At 62.7% G+C, this 23,795-nt stretch overlaps 1 protein-coding gene and 1 long non-coding RNA gene across 12 annotated transcripts; one reads left to right on the plus strand and one right to left on the minus strand.

Annotated features, from left to right (window-relative positions):
* Positions 1–23,573, plus strand: REXO1 (RNA exonuclease 1 homolog). Of its 3 annotated transcripts, XM_038567941.1 has the most exons (18): positions 1,410–1,440; positions 1,807–1,877; positions 2,220–2,274; positions 12,742–14,465; positions 15,263–15,367; positions 16,183–16,393; positions 18,442–18,605; positions 18,942–19,073; positions 19,184–19,307; positions 19,993–20,106; positions 20,203–20,340; positions 20,460–20,573; positions 21,096–21,169; positions 21,379–21,489; positions 21,937–22,052; positions 22,153–22,291; positions 22,436–22,556; positions 22,648–23,573. In XM_038567941.1, exons 1-18 carry the CDS (start codon positions 1,425–1,427, stop codon positions 22,734–22,736), a joined length of 3,618 nt encoding a protein of 1,205 aa, XP_038423869.1. In that variant the 5' UTR covers positions 1,410–1,424; the 3' UTR covers positions 22,737–23,573. The 3 variants fall into 3 exon arrangements, with proteins under 3 accessions (XP_038423870.1, XP_038423869.1, XP_038423871.1); XM_038567942.1 differs by lacking the exons at positions 1,410–1,440; positions 1,807–1,877; positions 2,220–2,274 and adding an exon at positions 1–172; XM_038567943.1 differs by lacking the exons at positions 1,807–1,877; positions 2,220–2,274.
* Positions 4,066–17,971, minus strand: LOC111091405. 9 transcript variants are annotated; one of them, XR_005375257.1, is made up of 7 exons: positions 17,590–17,969; positions 15,043–15,266; positions 12,276–12,528; positions 12,004–12,088; positions 7,553–10,861; positions 6,130–7,458; positions 4,075–5,976 (listed from the first exon to the last, which is right to left on the minus strand). It is a non-coding gene; the product is annotated as an uncharacterized LOC111091405 (long non-coding RNA). The 9 variants fall into 9 exon arrangements; XR_005375258.1 differs by having other exon boundaries at positions 4,079–5,976; positions 6,130–6,460; positions 6,657–10,861; XR_005375256.1 differs by having other exon boundaries at positions 4,082–5,006; positions 5,547–5,976; positions 6,130–10,861; positions 17,590–17,970.
* Positions 23,574–23,795: the final 222 nt, after the last annotated feature.

The raw sequence follows: 23,795 nt of genomic DNA on the forward strand, positions 1-23,795 counted from the left end.
GCTTCGGGACGGACCATGCTACGCTCCACCGGCTTCTTCCGGGCCATCGACTGCCCCTACTGGGCTGGGGCGCCCGGGGGGCCCTGCCGGCGGCCCTACTGCCACTTCCGGCACCGCGGGGCCCGGGGCCCCGGCGCGCTGGTCGGCGGCGGAGCGGCGCCCCCCGCAGCAGGTAACGCCCGAGCCGGCTCGGCTCCCCGGCCCCGGCCTGGACTCCACGGCCGCGGCCTTCCCGGCGCCGCCGCCTCGGCCCAGCCGCCTCCCCACGCGCTGGCGGGCGTCGTCTCCGCGGCCGGGACCGCCCCCCCCCCCCCGGGAGCCCGGGGCCGGCGCGGGGTGTCGGGAGCCTCGGTGCCCCTGGGCGCACGGCGTGAACGGCGGGCGGGGAGCCGTCCTGGGCCGTCGCGAGGGCGCAGGCACTAACGCAGGACGAACGGCGAGCGCGGCCGGACTCCGGCGCCCCCCGCCCCCCGCCCCCCGCGGCGGCCGCTGCCGTGTCCGGCGGGCGTAGGAGCACCTGCTGCGAGTCGACGCGGCTGGACCGGGAGGCGGCCGCAGCCGAGCGGCTGGGCGGGCGGGGCGCGGGCTTCCAGGCCTCCCTGGGTTTGCGCAGAGGACGTTGGTGGACTGCGCGTCGTCCCTTCGCGCCGGCTGTCACCGTCATGGCACTTTGCGGAAGGCCGGGGGTGCGGTGGGCTCCTTGGAGGAGGTGTGACGGGGAGGATTAAGTGCTGCCATGCCCCTCCCTTCTGGGGGAGGCTCGTGCTCCCTCGGGTGACCTCTGCCCTCCAGGACCACTTCCCCTTTCCCTCGGACCCAGACCTCCTCATCCTGTCTCAGCTTCGAATTTTCTCCCCAAAAAAGCGATCATCGTCTCAGGACCTTCTTCCTTAGGGGAGTGCGACGGCTAGCCTCAACCCAGAGGCCTGTTGCCCCGTGTGGTCAGGAAAAGAAAAGTAGGATTTTCTAATCTCACGGGAATATGCTCGGCCCCCTGGCACCTGCAGCTGTCTGCAGCCAGCCCGATGGGAGCAGTCCCTCCCTGTCTGCCTCTGCAGCTGTGCGGGGGGCCGGGGCCTTGAGAGCTGCGTGAGCGACGGGTGTGGCCCCTGGGGAACCTGGTGTCGGGGAGAAAGGACACGTGTGCCCGCTGGTGCCTGGACGCCGGATCATGGTACTCCCGGCTCCGGTGCGGGCCAGGGAGGGCGGGGAGTCGGCGCCCAGCTCTCCCGCTGAAGCGCAGTTTATTTACCGCCTGGTGGTGTATGTAGCGCTTTGCAGAGAGCCCCCTGATTTCTGGGGTCCTCTCGGTGAGTCCAAAGAGGGCAGGACCACACCCTTAGGCCTCTGACACGGTGACTCGGCCCCAAGTTCACATGTTGCCTTCCAGCCTCCCAAACTCTGGGGTGTTGATTTCTCGCCTCATGCGTTCTTCCCACGGTAAGTCACATTTTACATTTCTTCCCGCCTCACAGATGGCCAGTTTGTTTCCCGAAGGATCATTTTGGGGAACCTGTTTAGTGATGTGGTCCTGTCTGCCCCGCTTGCCGTGGGGGAAAAATGCAGCCGCCTACCCATCTGCGTGTTCCTTTTGCAGGAAAGGAAAGGAAGGGGGTCTGCTTTCTGGTAGAACCCTGCGTCCCCCTGCAGAGGGGCAGGGTCAGTTCCCAGCTCAGCCTGTTTCTTGCTGGGGAGCCTCTCTGTTTCCTTCTCTGTGGCATGCTCACAGGGTCGCTGCCCTCTTGGGAGGCCAGGGGAGCGGGTGTGCCTCGTCCTTTCCCTCCCTTTCTGATTCCCCTGCTCCAGATTTTGACAGGCCCCGTTTCCTCTCAGCTGGAAGAGGCTGCAGCAGTCCAGATGTGCAGGCCCAAGCAGAGGTGCTCTGGCAAGGGTGGGCTGGGCCCGGTTTGCTTGAACTCATTTTTAAGCAACAAAGTTGCTAAAGTGCTGGGTGGGAGCTGCCTGCAGGTGGGCTGTGGGGGTCCCTGTGAGGCCCAGCACCTCCAGTCTTGGGCCAGTGGGCACCTGAGCCTTGCAGTGGAGTCTGAGGCCAGTGAGGGGGCTGGGCCGGGATCCTGTCCCTTCCAGCCCTGCCCCCAGCCCACTCCATGTGGGCTTCAGGCTATCCAGTCTCGTGCGTGGTATTGTCCAGTTGGCAGCACACCCTTGGGTAGGCTCTAGGACTCTCAATGGTAGGGATGATTGTCCCCATTTTACAGATGAGCACACTGAGGCCCAGAGATGGGGAGCCACTCTCCTGTGTGTGCATGGCTGGTAAGTGGGGGATGGGATTGAGTCTGGGCAGTCAGGCCCTTGCCCCACTCACCTCTTCCTTCCAGTGCCAGCTGCTGAGCACCTATGAGTCCCACACACACCCCAGCACCCCGTGTGTGTCAGCCCATGCTCTGCCCTGGGGCTGGCTGGGAACAGTGAGACCTGGGAAAGAGAGCAGTAGGACGTGAGCGCTGAAACTTGAGGACAGGGGTGGTCATGACTACGTGGTGGGGGCAGCCCCCCCTCCCTGGGCCTCTTATTAGGCAATGGTTGGGGGGAGCTTATGGTCTGGAGAGCAAGCCTTGTTTCTCAGGGAAGCTCCGAGCCCGGAAGGTCAGGCAGAGAGGGGGATGGAGCCAGAGAACTAAGGCTTCGAGCAGAGGGTGGAATTTCTTTCCTCTGTGAGCTGGCTTGGAGCAGGAGGGGTACAGCCACAGTAACAGGCAGTCCCCGGGGCATGGCTGCGCCTGAGCAGATCCGCAGGCCACGCTGCCCCTCAGCTGCTCCCTCCTCTGGCAGGGTGCCAGCGGGTTTCATGTGGGGGCGACTTCTCACTGTCACGTGATGATTTCTTCAGAGATGCAGTGGAAGTGTGCTCTCCTGCATCCGGCACTTTCTCAGCGCCAGTGAATGCTGGGGAGATTTCTCTCCCCTGATACCAAGAGAGAACGGATCCTGAGAGGACCTCAGCAGCCAGCAGCGTTGCCTGTTGTGCCTGGAGGCCCGGCGGGGGGTTGCAAGGAACCTGGAGTGTCTTTGCTAGCCGGTGGGCAGCGTGGCCTTGAGTTCGGCCCACTGGGGCCTCCTGCTTAGTCTGGGGTGGGAACTCTGAAGCTGCTCGGAGGAGCAGTGGGAACTGGACATTGGGGCCAGGCCTGCTCTGGGTGGGCAGCATCCCTGGCCCTCGCCTGCTCAATGCCAGGAGCACCCCCAGTTGTGGCGCCCCCTACCCTGGTTGCGATGATGACAGATGTCCCTAGGCATCGCCTGGCGTCTCTTGGTCACAGGCTGTTTCTTGCTGAGGCCCCTTTACTTTCTTTTCAAGCGTTACCCCCCCCCCCCCCGCCCTGCTTCCCCAGGAAGCCACAGTCCCCAGGGACCCAGCTGTGCAGGCTCCCAGAGGAGAAGCCTGCAGCACCGTCGGTGCTTCCATTGTCTTGTAGCTCTTGGCTTTCGTAAGGATGGGATTAGAGGCGAGGTGCTGGGGTGTTCAAAGCGCTGAATTCACCGCTTACCGCGGGCTGCGTCACAGTTGTGGTTTTGGGCAGAGTCCCAGCCGGTGAGGCCCACCCGTTGCTTCTGTTCATAGCGCTTTTCTTCAGGGCTTAGAGTAACGTTCATTTTTTTTTTTTTTTTTTTATTTATGATAGTCACAGAGAGAGAGAGAGAGAGAGAGAGGCAGAGACACAGGCAGAGGGAGAAGCAGGCTCCATGCCGGGAGCCCGATGTGGGATTCGATCCCGGGTCTCCAGGATCGCGCCCTGGGCCAAAGGCAAGCGCCAAACCGCTGCGCCACCCAGGGATCCCTTAAAACGTTGGACGATACTGAAAAGTCAGAAGAAACGTGTTTTGTAAATCGCCCCGAGTCCTGCCCCTGCCAGCTTGCTGTGCTCCCTCCCCGCCTTCGATAGAAGAGGCTTTGTGCCCTTTGTAGTCGTGATCCTGTGCACTGATTAAGTTGGATTCTGTTTTCTGAGGCCAGAGGCCATCCTGGGACTGTACCTCCCGGGTTCCCACACCTGGCCGCCTCTCTGGATGGCCTGGGAGCCTTAAAAAAAAAAAAAAAAAAAAAAAAAAGCCTTCTTGCCCTGATCTAGGCTTGAGCCACACACGTGTTGCTGTGTCTGCCCAGAAAGCTGCTTTTGTTATTTTAATTATTATTTTAAGATTTTTATTTATTTATCCGTGTGAGATAGAGAGGCAGAGCCACAGGCAGAGGGAGAAGCAGGCTCCCTGTGGGGAGCCCGACGTGGGACTCGATCCTGGGTCTCCCGGATCTTACTCTGTGCTGAAGGCGGCGCTAAACCGCTGAGCCACCCGGGCTGCCCTGCTTTTGTCATTTGAAAGTGTATCTGCTTAGTGTTAGCAGAGCCTTGGGTCTCTCCCTGCAAACCTGCCCCCAGGAGTGGCGCCTGGGGAAGTGTGTGGTTGTCAGTTCAGTGGTGCCCCTGGGGTTGGGCGGAGGCAGGGATGCTGCTCAGCCCCCTGCAGTGCCCAGAGTGCCCCTTTCCCAACACACGCAGGTTTGTCCAGCCCTGAACTGAGATGGAGGAACCTGATGAGCACCCAGCTCCTGGGGCAGCTGAGAGGAGCTTGGGAGACCTGTGCCCCCCAAGTTCTCCAGAGGAGAGGTGCGAGCACCATGGCTGCCTTTCAGCCCTCGCAGGTGGAGGGCAGCCCCAAATGCAGGCATCCGGCTCCGGCTCCCTCTCCGTTGTGCAAAGAGCCTGTCTTGGGGGAGGGGTTGGCCTGGCCTCCAGCTGCGGGTGGTGGCTCCTGTGCCTCACTTAGCCTTCTGTAAAACGGGTGATGACCTGGGCTCTCAGGGACAGTGTCGTGGGAATGCTCTCCTGCGTCGTCGTCCCCACCCACCCCTTGTGCACTCAGGGCCCCCTTTCAGGGTCACACTGGGTGCCACTGAGGTGGGCGCGTGGGATTGTCTCAGCTCTCTGCCTGCGTGTGCAGCGGGGCGGCCGGCTGGTGTGGTCTCATTCACACCCGAGAGTCGGATGCTAAGAGGGAAGCGAAGACGGGGAAGGAGGTGCTCGGGTCCCTGGGGCCCCAGTGACCCGGGAGCCATCTGGGGCCTGCAGGGCGTGGGGGGGGGGTGGTGTCTGCCTGCTTGCTCTCCCCCTCCCCGATCGCAGCCTTCCTCAGACTTTCTGCCGTGGTTGGCCAGTGTCTTTTTAGGAAGCAGGTGTGTGCTTGCCATTTGAGGGCCTTTGGTCTGGCGGCTTCCCCAGGTACTGAAGTTTTCTGGAAACAGCCGCGTGAGCACCTGGCCACAGCAGGCTGGGTGGGGGGCAGGCAGGAGGGAAAGCCCGGAGCACTTCCGGGGGAAACTGCACGCCCGCTTGTGCTTTAGTTTACTGGACAAAAACAGGGTGGGAGGCTGCTGGGGGGCCCAGAACCTGGGTGCTCTGTGGTGGGGCTTGGGCCCGACACGTGCTTACACACAGGGGTACCTGGGCTTCGGGGTCTTCTGCAAAATTGGGAGCTAGCCCTGGGACCCTCCTAGGGCTCTTCTGGATGCGTCTGAATTCAGTACCTACCTGTGGGCTGGGGTCCAGGGCAGAGCAGTTGGCATAGGGGTTGCGGGGACATCAGGTAGGTTTCCCCAAATAAATGGTTACTGAGCTGGGCTTTGAAGGATGAGTAGAAGTTTGCCTCATGGCTGGAAGCAGAGGTGGTAGTGGGGGGATGGTAATCCAGGATTGGGGCAGGGATGCAGCTCAGTGGAAGGCCCGAATGTTCTCTTGCGTGGTTTGGAGGGATGGAGTGGAAGGGCACTTGCTCCCCAGCATTGCTGCCGCCCCCAGTGGGTCCAGCAGGGGTCACTGTTGTCACACTGACTCCCAGTCGTCCTGGAGCTTGTTGCTGCTGCTGCTGCTGCTGTCTGGCCACTCAGCCCCGGAAGACGGAAATAGGGGGCTGTGCGCGGAGCCGCTGGATCTCCTGTGTGGCTGCTGGGGGCCAACTGTCCTGTGGGACCGTGTCCTCCAGTCACCACAGGGGCCTGTGTCGCGGGAGTGCATGCACTCAAGGCATGGAGGGCCCGTGACCCTCGGCCAGTATTTCTTTTACTCCCTCCCTCCGTCCACAAAGCTTTGCAGACATTTGTGCCGGCCAGCTCACCGGAGGCGGAGGTGTAGACAGGAGCCAGGTGGTCAGCATGTCGAGCTCCGGGACAGCAGGGGACACGGAGGGCACATCTGGGCAGCACTGGGACTGCATTCACTCCAGGCACATCCTGGTCATGCTTGTCCCTCGGGGCCAGATCCGTCCCTACCCAGTTGGTCACACATCACAGTTGTTTGTCCTGAGAGACGTGTGTCCGATTCTCTATAGCCGAGTGGCCCAGAGAGCCCTCAAAGAGCAGGAATGTGGGTACTATTCCAGGAGGCAGGACCCGAAAGCCCTGGGGCCTCCTCCCCAGGCGCCACTGTTACAGCATTGTGCTGGGTACCTAGGGAAGAGCACAGGCCTGCCTGAGCCGCTTAGTCCTCCCAGTTCTGCAGGGAGGATCTTGGAGGGCTGCCTGGAGGAGTCGCTGAGGTAGAGGCCATCAGGCTCTGGGCAGGAAGCTGGTTCCAAGTATGAAGGAGAGGAGGGGGCTGGCCCACCTGGAAAGCCTACCCTCACCACTCTTCCCCGTCACCTACCTGTGTGGTCAAATAATAAAAGGCACTGATGCTCATGTGTTACTTTGGTGTGTGGGCTCTTTCCTGGGGGACACAGCTAGCTGCCCCCATGTCTTGACTCCATGTTCCAGGAAGAGGATGCTGCAGTGTTATTGGGCCTCCCGCTGGCCGGGGCACCTCCCAGGAGCCTGTGGTGTGGAGGAAGGTGACCCCCAGGATAGCCACTGGCCACCCGTGTTTGGGGAGTTGGAAGCGTCCCAGGACCGGAGTGAGAGAATCCGTAAAATGTTCTGTTTGGGGACCGTGAAAGCAATTTTGTGCCCCCCACAGCCCATGGGGCATAACCAGCCCAGTTATGAGGGCAGCAGAGAGCAGGCCCCCCCCGGGAGGCCCATGTGGCCGCCGCAGCCGGTCCCTCTGGCATTCTTCTGCGTTTTCTTTTTTTTTTTTTTTCTTCTTTGTTTCATGCTCTTCTGTGTCTTCCTGGGTTTCCTTTGGTTTTTATCCTGCCCCGCATGCTTCCCTGCATGTTTGCAGCATAGCTGAGCCCCCGGTGTGTTTACGATGGCAAGCAGGCTGTGTGCCGGGCGGTAGCTGCTTCCAGGGCACTCTTGTCCTGGTCCTCCCGGGATCAAGCCTCGGGAGGGGCAGCCCCATAGCGGGGTGGCCAGTGATGCCCAGAGGGAGCCGAGCTGGGGGATGGTCTCAGGCCTGGCAGGGGCCCTCTTTCTTTCCCTGGGAACCCTGGCCTTGTCCTTGCTTGGGGGGTGGGCTTTAGAGCTGAGAGCAGCGAGGGGAGGTTGTCCGGTGTCCTCAGACTGTCCTGGAGGTGAAGGTGGACCTCAGGCTCTGCTCCCCGAGGCACAGCCCAGCCCCATTGTCAGGCACGTAGCATGTGTCTCCCCGTGTGCACCTACATCCATTGGCTGTCGCCGTTCTCTTCCTATGGGTCCTGCGTGCCCCAGGACTCTCCCCTCTGCTCCAGAATGGGTGAATGGCCAGGTACTTTCATCCTGGGCTTCAGGCTCCTGCCCTGTCGAGTGGGGCACTTGGATGTCCAGGTGTAAGGGCGTCCTACCCAGGGGAGACTTTGGGCCTGGACAGAAGGAAGGTCCTCAGGAATAGAGCCTTTGGGCCTGGAGGGAAGTAGTGACGCTCCTAGTGCCTCTGAGGACTTGGGGAGTGGCCAGAAGAGCCCAAAGTGAGGGGTGGGTGCTTGGGTGCTTGGACCCTCTGAGCCCCAGTTGGCCACCTACCCTGCATTCCAGCCAAGCCAGGGCTGGCTGTGAGCCAGTGCCCTACCTACCAGTGTGGTCTTATGGGTACGTCCTCCCACCACCACCACCTTGTAAGGCCTCTGCCTCCTACGCAGCTCCCGGAGCCTGGGTGGGTTTAGTCTCTCCACTGATGAGCCCTTGTGTCCTGCTTATCTCGAGTGCTGGAGGGACTGACTCCTCCCTGTGTCCCTGACACCCCCATGCAGGGTCAGCAGGCTACGGCCGCCGCCACCGGGGTTGGAAGACCGTCCCACTAATGTTTTATCAGAGCACGAAGCCGGGGTGGGACCACTGTGCAGTGTGTGCTTATCGGCTTTGGACCTTGGGCAGAGTGGTGGGAGGGCTGGGGCGACAGCCAGCCCTTAGGAAGGCAGAGATGGTCGTTGGCAGCACCAGGTCTCCCTTCCAGGTGGGAGAGGACCTAGGCTCTGGGGTCAGCCCTCTCACCAGCTGGGTGAAACTTAGGGAGCGGCCTGGCTGGCCAAGACTTGGCCTTCTTATCCGTGGAATGGGCTGAGGGGCTGACGATGTGAGGGGAAGCCTGAGTGGCTCCTGAGGTTCACGGTGGGGCTCACAGACCCGCCCCAGTGGGGCCTCTGTGCTTGGCCGTCGTTAGTTCCACGTGCCTTTACGGGAGGGTGTGTAGTGTTGTCTGGAGGTGGGGTGCGGTGGGAGCAGGGGCACAGAGCCACGGATGAGGCCCAGGCCCGGGGGTTTCCCGGCAGAGGTAAGGTTGGGAGGGATTTGAGGCGGCTACACCACTGCCCCGTCTGTTGCTCACTCAGCCCCGTGTGGTCTCCACTGTGACCCTTGCCCCAGCCTTGTGTGAGTTTTTGCACTCAGGGATCTGCAGCCTTGGAAAGCGGGGGTTGGCCTTTCCTTGTGGGGTCGGGGTGCTGGCGTCCCCCTTTGCTGGAAGCCTGTCCCGGGAGCGAATGGTCAGAGAGTCGGGACACAGGAACCAGGGAAGGGCAGCTCTCTCCTTGGGCAGGGCCTGGGGGGTGTGGGGCCTCTGTGGGCACGGAAGCAAGGCTGGGCCTAGGTGTGCTGGGGGTGGGCAGTGGGTGTGGGAAGAGGGGTTCGTGATTTCTTTCTCAGCCTAATTAATCTTGTTTACCAAACGCATGCTTACCAGGTGCAAACCCCCAAAGGAACCGCCCCTTGGCTTCCATCCAGATTAATTCTGCGATAATTAGGAGATGCCTTCCAAGGTGCCCCATGGCCCTTCCCAACCTCTGTGGCTGCCACCCGCCCAGAGCCCTCCAGTGGGCTCTGTCAGGTGGGTGGGCACGGCCCGTGGGCACCTGCAGCTCGTAAACCAACTGAGTCCTGACAGGCTCCCCACGGTCCCGGCCCTTGGAAGCAGGGTGGGGCAGGGGGCTAGAGCCCACGAGGGTCCCCCTCCCAGAAGCCTCAGGTAACCTAGCTCTGGGCTCCGTGTGCTCACTTTAAGCCACAGGTTTGTAGCAGCTCCTGGCAGCTATGCTCGAAGCTTCTTGACCTGTCTGGAGCCCCTTAGGCTGCTGATGAAGTCTTACAGGACCTGAGGCCCCAGTGGGGCAGGGTTTTGACCTTCTTAGGCACACCGAGGGCAGTTTCTTTTGCCTTATGGTGGGGGAGGCAGCCTCCAGCTGGGGCTGAAAATGCCCCATGTTGGCAGGCTCGGGAATGCTCTTATCAGGGGCTGGGTGCTTGGACTGGGCTCAGCCAAGAGCTGCACCCCCTTCAGGGTCTGAGCCACTGGGACCCCGAGTGCAGTTGCCCCTTCCCATCTGAGAGGCCAGGCTGCCAGGAGGCTAGAGGAGGTGGAGCAGGTGTGATTGCCTTTATAATGTCAGTACAGGCTCCAGGGTAGGAAGACAGGCCTACCTCAGGTCCCCTCCCCTGAGGGCCCCTCTTTTGTAGGCCCTCCTCCTTCCCTCCCTTGGGGTCCCCCCTAAGCACAGATGCACTTGGGGGAGAACCCTTCTTTTCAAAGTGTGAAGTGGCCTGAGGTCTGAACTTGGACCTCATCACTCTGAAACGGCTGAGGGGCTCCTGGTGATGTGCATACTGTTTGTGGCCCTTCTGCCCAGTGATGGACCCTCCGTTCATCCCAAACAGCCCCTGGGGGAGGGGGATCCCCGCTAGGCAGGCTGCACTCTCGTCCCCACAGCAGGGGCAGGAATCTTAGCCACAGGAGGGAGGATGGGGAATGAGCTGGGCTGGATTGGAGGCCCCCTGAGAACTGCCAACCCAGCCCCTCGCTGGGTGTGGGCCCCTCCTCCTTGCTGGCAGCCCAGACTTCCGAGGGGAAGGCATTGGCTCCTCTCTGTTCACTCCGGCGGACTTGGCCCAGAGTGGGCCTCCCATCCGTGCATTTGGACTGGTGATGGGTCAGCGTGGGCTGGGACGATGGCCTTCCATCTGGCTGGTCCCTCCACCTCTGAGCAGCGGTGGCCACGCATCCTGCCCCAAGTGAGGGGAAATGACCTCTCCCCAGTGCCCCACTCGGTGGTGGTGGGTGATGGACCGGCCTCCCTCTCTCTGACCCATGGTCCTGGCTCGTCCTCGGTGGTCAGAAGTGAAGCTACGTGCTTCTTTCTTCTAAGTATAATCTAAACCTGGGTTCCAGGGTAAAAGCCAAACAACATGCCCACAATGATCCCCTTCCCTCCCTGGGGCCCCAGGCCCAGCCACTGTGCCCTACAAAGCTCCCTGTGGTGAAGGCTGGCGCCCAGCCGTGCCGGTTTCTTTCCCCGGCTTTCCCGCTCCGTGGTGCTGGAGTTTCCTGGGGCTGCCGTAGCTCGTCACGTTGGACGGGGGGCCTTAAATCAAGACTCCTTCTCGCACAGTTCTGCAGGGTGGAGGTCCAGGATAGGTCCCCCTGGGCTCCCTGCAGGTGCGGGCAGGGCGTGAGATCTAGGGAGGTTTTCTCTTGAGACGCTTCAGAGTGACCTCTGGTGAGACCTAAAAAGTTATTTGAGTATATAGTTGATACACGAAGTTATGTTACTTTCAGGTGTACAACTTAGTGCTTCAAAAATGTCATTATGTCACTTTATAAAATGTGTTGTTAAATTTTTTTTTTTTTTTTGGATGCAAACACACGAGGGTTTATTTACAAGCTCGAAACTGGGTCCAAGTATACCCGACGCAGCGGAGCAGGGACTTGGACTCCTGTGTTGTTAAATTTTAGATAGGATTTTTTTTTTAATGTATTTTTTTATTTTTTTTTTTAAATTTTTTTTATTTATTTATGATAGTCACAGAGAGAGAGAGAGAGGCAGAGACATAGGCAGAGGGAGAAGCAGGCTCCATGCACCGGGAGCCCGATGTGGGATTCGATCCCGGGTCTCCAGGATCGCGCCCTGGGCCAAAGGCAGGCGCCAAACCGCTGTGCCACCCAGGGATCCCTAGATAGGATTTCTAATGATGAACTCGTTCAATTCTGGAATGTTTGAACATGGTGTTTTGAGTATGGCATGTTATCCTTTTCTTGGAATGTTGGGCTTCTTTTGCTTATGTTTTATTTAAAGTGTCCATAGGTCTGTCCATAAGTGAGAGTCTTCTGGGAGTTTTGTGCAGACATTGGTGACATGGGTGCTGGGCTCATGGCATAAGCCCTGGAAGATGGTACATAACCGGAGTCATCTATCCCACCGTCGCTGCTAGGGGTGGGGACCCTTCAGGTTGATATGAACATTAAAAGGACGGGGTCCTGGGACGCCTGGGTGGCTCAGTGGTTGGGCACCTGCCTTTGGCCCAGGTCGTGATCCTGGGATCCAGGATCGAGTCCTGCATCGGGCTCCCTGTGAGGAGCCTGCTTCTCCTTCTGCCTGTGTTTCTGTCTCTCTCTCTGTGTCTCTGTGTCTCCGTGTCTCTCGTGAATAAATAAATCTTTAAAAACAAAAAAATAAAAGGACAAGATCCTGAGCTTGAGCTCCACGGTGGGAGTAAAGATTACTTAAAAAAAAAAAAAAATTAAGAAGTTATGAGGACATCAGCTTTGCTCTCCACCCCACTTGGTGTTTTCAGAGTGGAATTTGAACGTACAATGTTTTCTTCTTCTTTACACCGTGAGACCCTTAGCAGATAACATCCTGCCTCACCTTTTTCCTTAAAAGTGTTGTCGGGCTCCCTAGCGGTGGTGGGCTTCCACTTTCTCCTGGCATATGCACAGCCCCATGGACTTCACTGCAGGGAGGCAGGGAGCGTGTTTGTGGTGACAGAGCCCTACAGGTGACACCTCTGCGGCGGCCCTCTGCTCCCCTCCCACCCAAGCCTTGACCCAGGGAAAGCTTTGGATGTACCCCCCCCCCCCCCCCCCCGCCAGCCCCACTGTGTCTGTGCCCTGCCAGGCTGGCAGGCCCTCTCTGCACACCCGCCCAGCTCCTGTCTGCAGGAAGTAGCGTGCTACGGCTTCCCTGAGGGCTGGGCCCACGGGGAATCCCATTCTGGCCCCAGCTCCTGGATTTCACTTGTCCAGCCGGTGAAATGTCCCTCCTCCATCGTGCCAGTGCCACGACCTGCACCGCGAGCTGTGCTGTGCCAGGAGGTGTGCAGGCCAAACGGCCAAGGCTCTGGGGCCCAGTTGTGCTTCCTCAGCCTGCCTGGCAGCCTGCGTGGGCTGGGGCCTGTGCGGGCAGAGAGGGGGAGCCCACTGTGGAAAACTTCACCTTCTGGCATAGCCTCCCTGGGGCTTTGCTGGAGGCCCAGCCCCCCATTGATTCTGGTTCTCTGTGGGTTCTGAGCTTCGGGCCTCGGGGCTGACGCCCAGGTCGGGGGTGGCCAACTTGTCGCTGTTTAGGGGCCCGCTCACCACTCTTCTCTCCTGCTTCCCGTTTCAGGGCTCGGTTATGATCCGTACAACCCCGAGCTGCCCAAGCCCCCCGTGCAGAGGGAGAATGGAGCCCTGGGCAGAGGGGACGAGCCCCGCTCGGACATCCTGGAGCTGGAGCTGGTCAATCAGGCCATCGAGGCCGTGCGCTCTGAGGTGGAGCTTGAGCAGCGGCGGTACCAGGAGCTCCTGGAGACGACCCGTGAGCACAGCTCAGCCGAAGCCCCCGCCGTGGCACCCCGAGACCCCACCGCTTGTTCCGCCGCTGGCCTGGATGAGGACGCCTTCCCGCTGTCCTTCGATTACAACCCTGGCGGCCGCCCCGGCCTGTCGAGCCCTGATGCCAGCTACCAGCCCACCCCTCTGGCCACTGCTGCCGAGGCAGGCAGCAAGTACTCGCTGGCCTCCCTGGATCGGGCACAGGGCCATGGTGGGGGGGGTGGCAGTGCCCTGGAGTACGTCCCTAAGGCTGTGAGCCAGCCCCAGCGATATGGCCGCCCCATCCCCAGCAGCAAGTACGTGTTGGATGACTCCAAGCCGTCCACAGACCTGGAGTATGACCCTCTGTCCAACTTCTCTGCCCGGCTGCTCAGCAGAGCCAGTTCTAAGGATGACAGGGCCCCCAAGAGGCCCAGGGGCTCCCGAGGCAGCGAACCCTACACGCCTGCCCTCAAGAAGCCCTGCGACCCCTTCGCCGGCTGCGACGCCAGGTTCTCAGACTCAGATGATGATGCCGCCACGGCTCCAGTGGACGGGCCCATCACCACCAGCCCCCCCAGGGCCCAGTTGGGCACCGAGACCAAGGCCCCTGGGCAGCCCGGCTCCAGGGAGGGCCAGGACACTGAGGAAGGTGGCCTGCGGGAGACCAAGGAGATGGCAGTGCAGTACGACGTGGAGGACCTCGGGCAGCCCCCCAAGGCTCCTGCTGGGGCGCCTGTGGCCAAGCCCAGCTCGCCCGCCAAGGCCACCCGGGAGCCTGGTGGCCCCAAGCAGGGAAGACCCAAGAAGAAGAAAAGTGGGGCACTGCCTGTCACCACCCATAAGGACAGCGCCCGGAAGAAGGACAAGGGCAGAGACGGAGAGCACGGGAGGCCGGCCGGGAAGCCCGGGGCAGACCGGAGGGGCCCGCAGGCCGGCAGCCCCCGGCATAGGGCTGAGCAGCCCGAAGGGACCAAGAAAAAGCCATCTTCGGCCACCCCAGTGGCCAGCTCAGGGAAAAGCCGGCCCGACCGCGGGGGTGCCCACCAGCTGCCAGTCAGGACGGGTGGGAAGACCCCATCTGGGAAGCTGGCCGAGCGGAAGGCCCGCTCGCTGGACGAGGGTGCCTCCCGGGATGCCCCTAAGCTGCAGAAGCGGGCCCTGAGCCACGCAGACCTCTTCGGGGACGAGAGCGAAGACGAGGGCCCCGGGCCCACAGCACCCCCCGCCCCGCCCCGCCTCAGCTCCGACTCGGACTCTGACTCTGACTCCGACTCCGACAGCAGCCTGGGCAGCTCAGTGGCTCAGGGGCCCCGGAAGCGCCTCAAGGCCCCTCCGCCTGCCCAGCCCGCCCCCACCCCCGCCCCCGCCTCACCCTCCTCCTCCTCCTCCTCCTCTGAGGCCAGTGAGAGTGTGGACTACTCGGCTCTGGAAAAGGAGGTTGACTTCGACTCCGACCCCATGGAGGAGTGTCTGCGCATCTTCAATGAGTCCACCAGCGTCAAGACAGAGGACAGGGGCCGGCTAGCCCGGCAGGTGAGCCCCCTGCCCAGGGCCTGTGGCTTCTGTGGGGGTGCTCCCCTCCTGCGGTCAGGAGCCCTTGGGGGCTGCATGCTGTGTGCCATCCCCCCTCCCACCCTTGTCCACTGCCAGGACCCTGAGGCCCACCCAGCAGGGTCCCGCAGTGGTGTTCTGAGCTCTGCAGAGATCAGGCAAAGTCGTGCGGCGCGTCTCCCACCTCTCCCCCTTCTCTCTCTCCTCCCTCCTCCACCCCCCCACACCCACTGTCCAGTGCCCCCATGTCGGCCACCAGAGGGAGCTTGTGTTCGACAGAGCCTGCCGTGCTGGTCCCTGCTCTGAAACCCACATCTCATGTGAGGGTCGCAAGGTCCTGCCTGGGGTGCTCTGTCCTTTACTGCCCTGCTCCATTCACAGACCTTTGAGGTGTGGCCGGTCAGATCTCTGCACCCTGTTCTCCCATTCTGCGTTTCTGAGCTGCCCCATGTGAGCGGGTGAGGGAGAGGAGCCCGAGGCAGTGGTCTGGGCATGAGACCATGTTGCCCTCGGGGCTGGGGTGTGTCTGCAGGAGATGCAGGGGGTCCTGTCTCCTCACCTGCGAGCGTGCGGGGTGCGCCCCCTGGCTGGAGTTGAGGGTCCCACATCATCTCTTTCAAGACCTGGGAGCCCCTTCCTTGAGTGCATTCCTGCCTTTCCACCTCACCGAATCTAGGCTCTCGGTGGTTGGTGGTTGGAGCAGCCCAGAGGAGCCCGAGACGGGTGTGGGAGGAGAGGCCAGAGGGAGGGAGCCTCGTTGAGGGTTGGATGTTTTTCAGCCCCCTAAGGAAGACAAGAACGAAGACAAGGGGCATTCTGCTCTGACCACTCTGTTCCCTGGGCAGAAGAGGAGAATTTCTCATCTCTCCAAGCAAGGCAAGGAGGTCAGTCTGCCTTTGGGTCCCCAGGGGAGGCTGGCAGGGCAGGGAAGGCCCCCGTCTGCAGAATCAGATCCCTGTGTCCCTCTGCCCATGAGCACACGTACACCCAGCACTCCTGTGTCCTGGCACTGAAGTGTGTGGAGCCCACCTCCGGTCTTCGGGCTGTGCTCCCTGCTGGGGGAAAGCGGGGCACAGAGCAGGGAGGGCCCCCTAAGGGACGGGCCCAGCACTGGCTGTGAGGTGTGCTGTGTGGTTGCAGGCACAGTCCCAACCTTTCTGAGCCCTGGTTTCCACCCTGAAGACAGGAGCAGATGTTGGTGGCTGAGGCGAGCGAGCATAGGGGAAGGCATAGGGAAGACGGGCAGAGGGCGGGCTCCTGGCCAAGCACCTGGGAGCTCTGCTTGATCCAATCGCCAGACCCCTCCCCTGGTGAGGCTGGAGGCTGGATGTGATTGAATCAAGCGTGATTGGATTGACGTGCCAATCCAATCAGGGGGCCCAAGGATTCCCACCCACGTAGTGGCTGTGCCTATATCAGGGCCAAGGGCACGGCCTGAGCATTCTGAAGGCAGCAGCCAAGAGAGCAGGACCACGGAGGTGCCCTGGGACAGCGAGGCAACATGAGTTTGAGGTCTAACCTGCCGAGCTCGGTTCCTGCCAGGGTATCCAGGAACTCAGAGGAGGGCGCCAGGGCAGCCCACTCCACCGCGGCTCCGGCGCCCCTGCCCTCCTGCCTGCTCTGTCAGCCTTCGGGCCTACGTGGTCTGCTCTGGGTGCCCCCCACATACGACCCCAGCCTGGAATTTGTCATCACTCAGGCAGACCCGGTGAGGAAAGGCCCAGCACCCCCTGCCCGGCCTCCCACTGCCCAGGAGGTGTGCTATCGGCGGGCCCAGCAGGCCCAGAGGGACTCAGCCACCTGGCTCCAGGCTGCCCAGCAGCCAACAGAGAAGCCATCCTCCATCCACATCTCAGCTCCTGGTGAGAAGAGGAGGATCGCCCATGTCCCCAACCCCCGCTTGGCTGCAGGTGAGTCCCAGGGCACAGGGGCTCGGGAGTGACAGGAGGGACCCCAGGCCGGGCTCCGCTTCTGCCAGCAATGGTGGCCTGGCCGGGCCCTTAGTGTGCTTGTCTGTGACATGGGGATAAAGGTCTCTCCGACAGTTAGCAGGAGGCCAAGTCGGGCCTGGTGCAGTGCCCAGCGGCTCTGGGCCTTTCCTGGCTTTGGTGCTGGGAGTGGGCGGCTGGCTGAGAGTCTGGGGATGTCTTCCTGTCTTCCTCCCATCCCTTGTCTGTCTGGCAGACCCAGAGCCTCCCTCAGAGGCCCTGACCCAGAAGCCTCCCTGTGACTCTCTCTGTCCCTGGTCTTTGTGTCCTTGCCTCCCCCGGGCTCCTGGGGTATTGGAGGCGGGTGGCCTGGTGGGGGCCGGTCTGAGTGTGGGCACCGGGCTCTAGACAGTGATGCCAGGAACAGGGAGCTGGCCTCCGGGTGGTGTGTGGGGACAGGCACCAGGCTCCTGCCCAAAGCTGGTGTCAGGGAGGCTTTCAGCTCATCGGGAGGGGCTTGGGCTAGATCATGATGCCCTACTGCTCTGAGGGGCACCTTCCCCCACTAGGGAAGCCGGGTCATGCCTCTGCTGTCTGACAGGTGAGTCTCTAAGGCAGCCGCCTCTGGAAGCGAGGAGATGTTGGCCGGGGGGGGGGGGGGGGGGGGGGGGGGGGCTTGTTCACATGTAGAGTCAGCCTCACTTGGAGAGGTCCCTGCCTCCTTATCGGATCCCAGGGGCCTCCCTTGCTGTTGGTTTAAACACTCCCTTGAGTAACCGGGGCCTGCGTGTGGCCCGACAAGGCTGTCCCACAAATGCAGGCATCCGCAGCCACTCCCCCACCCCCCTTTTCCCTGGTGCCAAGAACCTTCTTCAGGATAAGCTGTCTGCGATCTGACCTTCCCCTCCCTGGAGCTCCTGCCTTAGAACTCAATGGCGAGAGGTGTTGGCTGAGGGGCTTTAGCAGCGGCCAAGGGAAAAGGGCCCTGAACCGTGTGGATCCTTGGACACGGCTCTCACAAACCCACAGCTTCTGCCTGCAATCGGGTCTCGCGGGTCGTCGATGGCCTGGGGCAACCCTGGCACACTGCTCGCTGTGCCCAAGGCGGGTGGCGTCAGCCGCAGGTGGTCCAGTATCCATAGGCACTGTGGCGGCCTCCCCAAGCGAGGGGGACTCACCTGAGGTCTGGGCAGTCCCGTCCGAAGCTCATACTGGCTTTCCTTTCCACGTGTGCCCCGAGTGCTGTGTGGAAAGTGTCTGAATGAATCTAAAAGGTGTCTCTCCTTACTGAAAAGCTCACGTGTCTGCCCCATCAGCAGAGGCTGCCCCGGTGTGGGCTAAGCCGCGCCAGCCTGCGTGCCGTCGTCCTCCCGGGAGGCCGGGGTCGGGGCCCTCTGCTCTCCATCTGTTCGCCTTCTTTGGGCAGGGTGGGGCCCAGGCGCGGGGCCGGCCAGAAGCCCCAAGCTCAAGCAGGCGTGCGCCCCCCCACCGCCTCCCCTAGTCCCCTTCGCCTGCCCCGGAGCCCTCGGAAACGGCCCCACAGGCGGGCACCCTCCTCCCTGGGGGGCGGGAGACTGTTTGGTTTGTGACCTCATCAAAGGGAACACAGGCAGCAGCAGGCAGGCCGGCTGGTCACAATGACCGGGCCGGGGGGCATCCTATACCCTCTGGTCCTCAGCCCAGGAGCCAGGGCCTTTTCCTCCCTCCTGCGTCAATGCTTCGGAGTTGGGGGCCGGAACATGTGGCAAAGGCTCCACATGTGCCCTGCCACTCGCCGGACCACCCCGGCGGCAACGTTGCCTGAGCCGGCCTCCGGAGCCCCATTTGTGTTTTCCCCTTCTCGATGGACTTGCCCGAAAGCAGATAGAGCCTAATGTCATTCCATAGCCCGTGCCCCCCAGCCCAGCCCTTCCCCCTGTGCTCCGAGATGCACGTCCTGCTGACGCTCAATGACCGCGGCTGCTTGGTGCTCTGCAGCTCAGTGATGGGCGTGCTCTCCTCCTGCACTCATGTGCCCTGTGCCCCACCAGCCCCCACAGGTGCCAAGAGGACCCTCGCCGCCAGCAGCAGCCAGCCTCCCAATGGCCCCGAGCCAGGCAGCCAGCCCCTGAAGGCCCGCACGTTGTCAGGCATGGCGTCCAAGACCACCACCACCGTCACCCCCAAGCGCGTTGCCCACAGCCCATCTTTACAGGTGAGCATCCCCCTCCCTGCGGCTCGCTGGCACCCTCCCCGCTCCCTCCACTCTTCTGTTCATTAAGGAATACATCCCTGGGGCAGTGTCTGTTCGGAGAGAGCAGAGGGCACAGGTGCCACGTACGCCACCCTGCCTGCCCTCGGTTCCCCGCTGGTCGACACCGCTGTGCTGGTCTGTTGGCCCCGATGCGCCAGTAGCAGCCCTCACGGGCACCGAAGCCCAGAGTTTCCAGCGGGGTCCGCCCTGTGTGTGCCGTAGCCTGTGTGTTCTGAGAAATGCATCAGAGGACCGGGCAGGGCTGTGCCACCTCCGATGGCTCTGTGTCATCCCTAGAGTTTAAAGAAGCCCATTATTCCGAAAGAGTTTGGGGGCAAAGTCCCCACGGTCATCCGCCAGCGGTATCTGAACTTGTTCATTGAGGAATGCCTCAAGTTCAGCTCTTCAAACCAGGAAGCCATAGAGAAGGTGCGTGACCCTGGCGGGTGGCTGCTGGTCAGCTGAGGGGGCCACGGCTGGCCCAAGTTCGGGGGTGGCCAGGCCCGGGGCCCCCAGGCTGAGCAGTGTGCCGTCCTCAGGCGCTGAACGAGGAGAAGGTGGCCTATGACCGCAGTCCCAGCAAGAACATCTACTTGAACGTCGCTGTGAACACCCTCAAGAAGCTGCGGGGCCTGGTCCCCAGCTCCGTGCCTGGTCTCAACAGTAAGTCAGGCTAGGAGGGGTGGCCGGGGCGTTAATGTCTGGAAGAGTCGGGTTTGTGCCTCTAGCAGGGGGCCCAGGGCTGCGCTGGTGGCTGGGGACCACTCTCCCCCAGGCCGTGGGGCCCTGGCCAGCCGGCTTTCTGCCGCTCGGAGCGCGGGGAGGCTCTCAGACAAAAAGGTGGGTGCTGGCTCCTGGTCGGCGGGCTTCCATGGAAGGTGGCGTCCGCCCCACACCCTCACTCCTGCATCTTCTCGCTCTTCACTGCCCTCCTTAGCGAGCTTGCTCTCCCGAGCCGGGGGCCGCCTGCTAATGGGGAGGCCTCTTCAAAGGCGAAGCTCACCCGGCCTGCTGCGTGCATTCAGCTCCGGGAGGACGCGTCATTACTGCCTCTTGAAGGCACATTAAGCCGCCAGTGCGCACACTTCCCTGCTCTCCTGCTCCCGCCTCGGCCCCCACAGCTCCTCCTGGGAGGCTTCCACAGTGCCCCTGGAAGGCCCCTTGATCTACGTGCCCTGGGGCTTCTGGCAACCAGCAGCCAGTCCCTAAAGAGTTTAGGCGGGGGCAGTCTCGCCTGTCTGACAGGGTGGTGAGGAGCTGGCCGGGGGACAGGTCACCATGGAGGGTGGGAGTGCACTCGGGAGGGACGAAGGAGTCTGAGCATGGCTTACCGTCCCCCCACTTCCAGAAACCAGCGGCCGGAGGGTCGTGTCCCATGAGATGGTGCTGGGGGGCAAGTTGGCCACCAAAACCAGCTTCTCGCTCAGCCGCCCGAGCAGCCCCCGGGTGGAAGATCTGAAAGGTGAGCCTGGTCCCTGCAGCCGTCCAGCCAGGCCCTCCCCCTGCTTAGCCGTCCGTGGCCTTGCTGCGGGCTTACTACGTGCCCGGTTGTCCCCAGGGGCCGCCCTGTACGGCCGCCTCAAGGAGTACCTGCTCACGGAGGACCAGCTCAAGGAGAACGGGTACCCCTTCCCACACCCCGAGCGGCCAGGGGGCGCCGTCATCTTCACGGCTGAGGAGAAGAAGCCCAAGGACTGTGAGTGGACTGTGCCCCCCTGCTTGCGGAGGGCCGTCTGGGCAGGGGGAGTGTGCCGTGAGCCGGGGCGCACCCCAGGGTGGGGGTTCAGGGCCTGATGCTCCCGCGCCGCCCCACAGCCTCCTGCAGAATCTGCTGCCGGTGTGGCAGTGAGTACCTCGTGTCCGCGTCGGGCCGCTGTGTGCGCGAGGAGGAGTGCTACTACCACTGGGGGCGGCTCCGCCGGAACCGAGGTGAGCCCTCTCTGCAGACACCACACCCCACAACCTCCCCGCCGACTCCTGGTCAGGCTGAGGCTGTCCCTTTGCACCAACACTGGTCAGTTTTCTTTCTGCGTGTCCTCTCCCTTCCTGAGCCGTGTCCCAGTGTGGATGGTGGCGAGGCCCCCCACAACCCCCAGCCCCCACGCACCCTGGCTCCCACCCTCAGCACCCCACGTGGTGTGCTCCCTCTTGCAGGCCGCCTGCTGCCCACTGGTGGGTGTGCCAGGGTCCCCCCCCATCCCCAAGACACATGTGTCCTTGCTGCCACACCGGGGGAGGGCCCCTCCTCCGGGGTCCCGAATCCTCATTCCCTCAGGGGCCCTGGTGCCCCCCAGGAGAGGAGGAGAGGAGGCTGTAGATGCCCGCCTCACAGGGGCCACCCCTCCTCTGCTGAGAAGCCCCTGCCCCAGCACATCAGGTGCCACGATTGTGCGCGGGAGGCGTGGGACTGGGCTGCTGGGGGCCGGGCCCTGACCTCCTCCTCCCTTTCAGTGGCTGGCGGCTGGGAGACTCAGTACACGTGCTGCTCGGCTGCCATCGGCTCCACTGGCTGTCAGGTCGCCAAGGTAGGTCTCTGGGGCCCTGCTCCCCCACCTGGGGAGCACCCCCGGCCTGGCTGGAAACGAGGTGCAGCCTGGGCCAGAGCCCACATCCCCCTTTCCTGTCCTTTGATCCGTGTGCCTCTGACGGTGGCCTTAGGAACAGTGGGGCGTCCCCCAGAAACCACCCGCCCCCCGCCCGCCAGCCTCACGGGCCTTCACCGCTCTGCTCGCAGCAACACGTGCAGGACGGCCGGAAGGAAAACCTCGAAGGCTTTGTGAAGACTTTCGATAAAGAACTTTCAGAAGACGCCCACCCGGGGATTTACGCCCTTGACTGTGAAATGGTGAGTTGAGCACCGTGTGCACTCAATGGCGGCCAGGCACCTGCACCTGCAGCTTGGAGCCGGCGTGGGTCTCAGGATAGAGCAGGTGAGGGGAAGAGCCGCGGACCACGGCGGGGTGCTGGCCTCCCTCGTGCCTCAGGTTGTGTCTGGCTGCCATGCCGGCGTCTTCTGAAAGCGAGCTTTTCTCCCACCGCCGAGTAGAAGCTCTCGTCTCACCCCTTGGCACACCAGGCGCACCGTGCGACACAGCCAAGGTCCTCGGGACTGGCTTGTAAACCAGGGGGCTGTTGGGGCTTTGTGAGGGCACTGCAGGTTCGTCCCCACCCCCGCTCCCACAGAAGGCCTGGAGCTCCCTGGGGCTCGGGGTGCAGAGTGTCTGGCCCGTGGTCCTGGGGGCCGGTGGGGGGCGGGGGGGCATGTGGTCACGTGACCCCTCCTGGCCTGCAGTCCTACACCACGTATGGCCTGGAGCTGACGCGTGTCACGGTGGTGGACACGGACATGCAGGTGGTTTACGACACCTTCGTCAAGCCGGACAATGAAATTGTTGACTACAACACCAGGTATGGCCCCGACCCCCCACTCCCTGCCCCAGCTCCCAGGGTGGGAACCCGAGATTTGCCTCCTTAGCTACCCTCAGGGCCCCTGCTCTACCCGCCCCAGGTTTTCAGGGGTGACTGAGGCTGACCTCGCCGACACGAGCATCTCGCTCCGGGACGTCCAGGCTGTCCTGCTGAGCATGTTCAGCGCCGACACCGTCCTCATCGGACACAGCCTGGAGAGTGACCTGCTGGCCTTGAAGGTACTGCCGTCCCCAGGCTCTGCTTGCCCGGGGTCCTCGGAGGGAGGATGCTGGGAGCTGGGCGGGCTGAGCCCCGGGCACCTTCCTACCCCCGCCCCCTGGGGCCCTGGCTCCCGCGGTCTCTGCCCAGCCTCTCGCCCACAGGTCATCCACAGCACCGTGGTGGACACGTCCGTGCTCTTCCCGCACCGCCTGGGCCTCCCCTACAAGCGCTCCCTGCGGAACCTCATGGCTGACTACCTCAGACAGATCATCCAGGACAACGGTGAGCAGGGGGCGGTGGTGAGCAGGGGCAGCGGGGCCCGGGGGCGGGGCGCACCCACGCCAACGCATCCCCCACCCGCTCTGCCCCACAGTGGACGGGCACAGCTCCAGTGAGGACGCCAGCGCCTGCATGCACCTGGTGATCTGGAAGATCCGAGAAGACGCCAAGACCAAGCGGTGACCGCTGCCGCCTGCCCGCCTTCCCCGCAGCCCCGGCCCGGCCTCTACCCCAGGCCTCTTCCAAAACAGTGCAATAAATCTCGAGAGCTAACCCTGTCCACGTCGCCGAGACATGGAAACAGAGAGAGCGGGAGGAGCTGGCGGCCGAGTGCCCACGCCGAGACCACCTGGAGCCCTGACCCCACCCGGCCCCCTGCGCCGCCCCGCCTCTCTGCCCCCGACTTCTGTCCTCCGAGACTGCTGCTGACGCCCCATGAGGCTGGGCCAGACCCCACCCGGCACCCAGTGGGCCCTGCTGAGTCCCCGGCAGCCAGGCCTCCCGCTCCGGCCCCTCTGCCGGGCAGGCTTTTCGTGGGTGTGTTTGAGACAGGGGTTTCTTTTTTTTTATTTTGTATTGTTATTTTTATTATTTGTAATTTAAATCTGACGACTACTCGCACAGTTGTCTTTCCCCAGCTGGAGAAGCCCTGGTGCTGCCTTCCCTGTGGGGGGCGGGGCAGGGGGAGGAGTTGGGGGGCCGGGAGCCGACAGCTGGCACCTTGGCAGCCACCAGGACCGAGAGTCCAGCCCGGCCTGGGCCGGACGGGTGGGAACTGGCCTCCCCAAACCCACCTGGACTCCGTGACCTCTGGGAACCAAGCCAGTCCCCCTGCCCCCCCACCCCCAGGGCCTCGCCTTCCGGACCCCTCCAGGGCCCATCAGCCTCTGGACCCTGTCTTCCTGCCAGAGCCCCGCCCTCCCCCAGGGGCTGTCTGTAAAGGCCTGCAGCCCCCCTAGGGCCCTGAGCCCCGAGCCCCAACCCGAGGCAGGGACGGAATAAATGTTTGTATGGATTTTAGCTCCCTGGCGTCCGGTGGTGTTCTTGTGCCAGACGAGGCCCCATGCAGGCTGTCCCTGTGGTCAGGACGTGCCCTGACCTCCGTCGGTGCCTGAGCAGTGCCAGGACCTGCCACCCTGGCCCGGGGGTGCTCTGGGCCCTAGAACTCTGGGCGGTCTGGGTGTGGGGCGTGTCACGCTCTGGCCCCCGTGGGGTGCAGTGATGGTGGGGGCAGTAGCCAAG

The sequence above is a fragment of the Canis lupus genome, chromosome 20 (genome assembly GCF_011100685.1).
Source record: "Canis lupus familiaris isolate Mischka breed German Shepherd chromosome 20, alternate assembly UU_Cfam_GSD_1.0, whole genome shotgun sequence".
Taxonomy (NCBI): domain Eukaryota; kingdom Metazoa; phylum Chordata; class Mammalia; order Carnivora; family Canidae; genus Canis; species Canis lupus.

Excerpts from the sequence above, each read along its gene's own strand:
- REXO1 (XM_038567942.1), top strand. The coding sequence starts at position 16 with ATGCTACGCTCCACCGGCTTCTTCCGGGCCATCGACTGCCCCTACTGG. Across the intron at positions 20,107-20,202 it reads CCGGGTGGAAGATCTGAAAG|GGGCCGCCCTGTACGGCCGC; the intron begins GTGAGCCTGGTC and ends GGTTGTCCCCAG. Across the intron at positions 22,053-22,152 it reads ATTGTTGACTACAACACCAG|GTTTTCAGGGGTGACTGAGG; the intron begins GTATGGCCCCGA and ends TACCCGCCCCAG.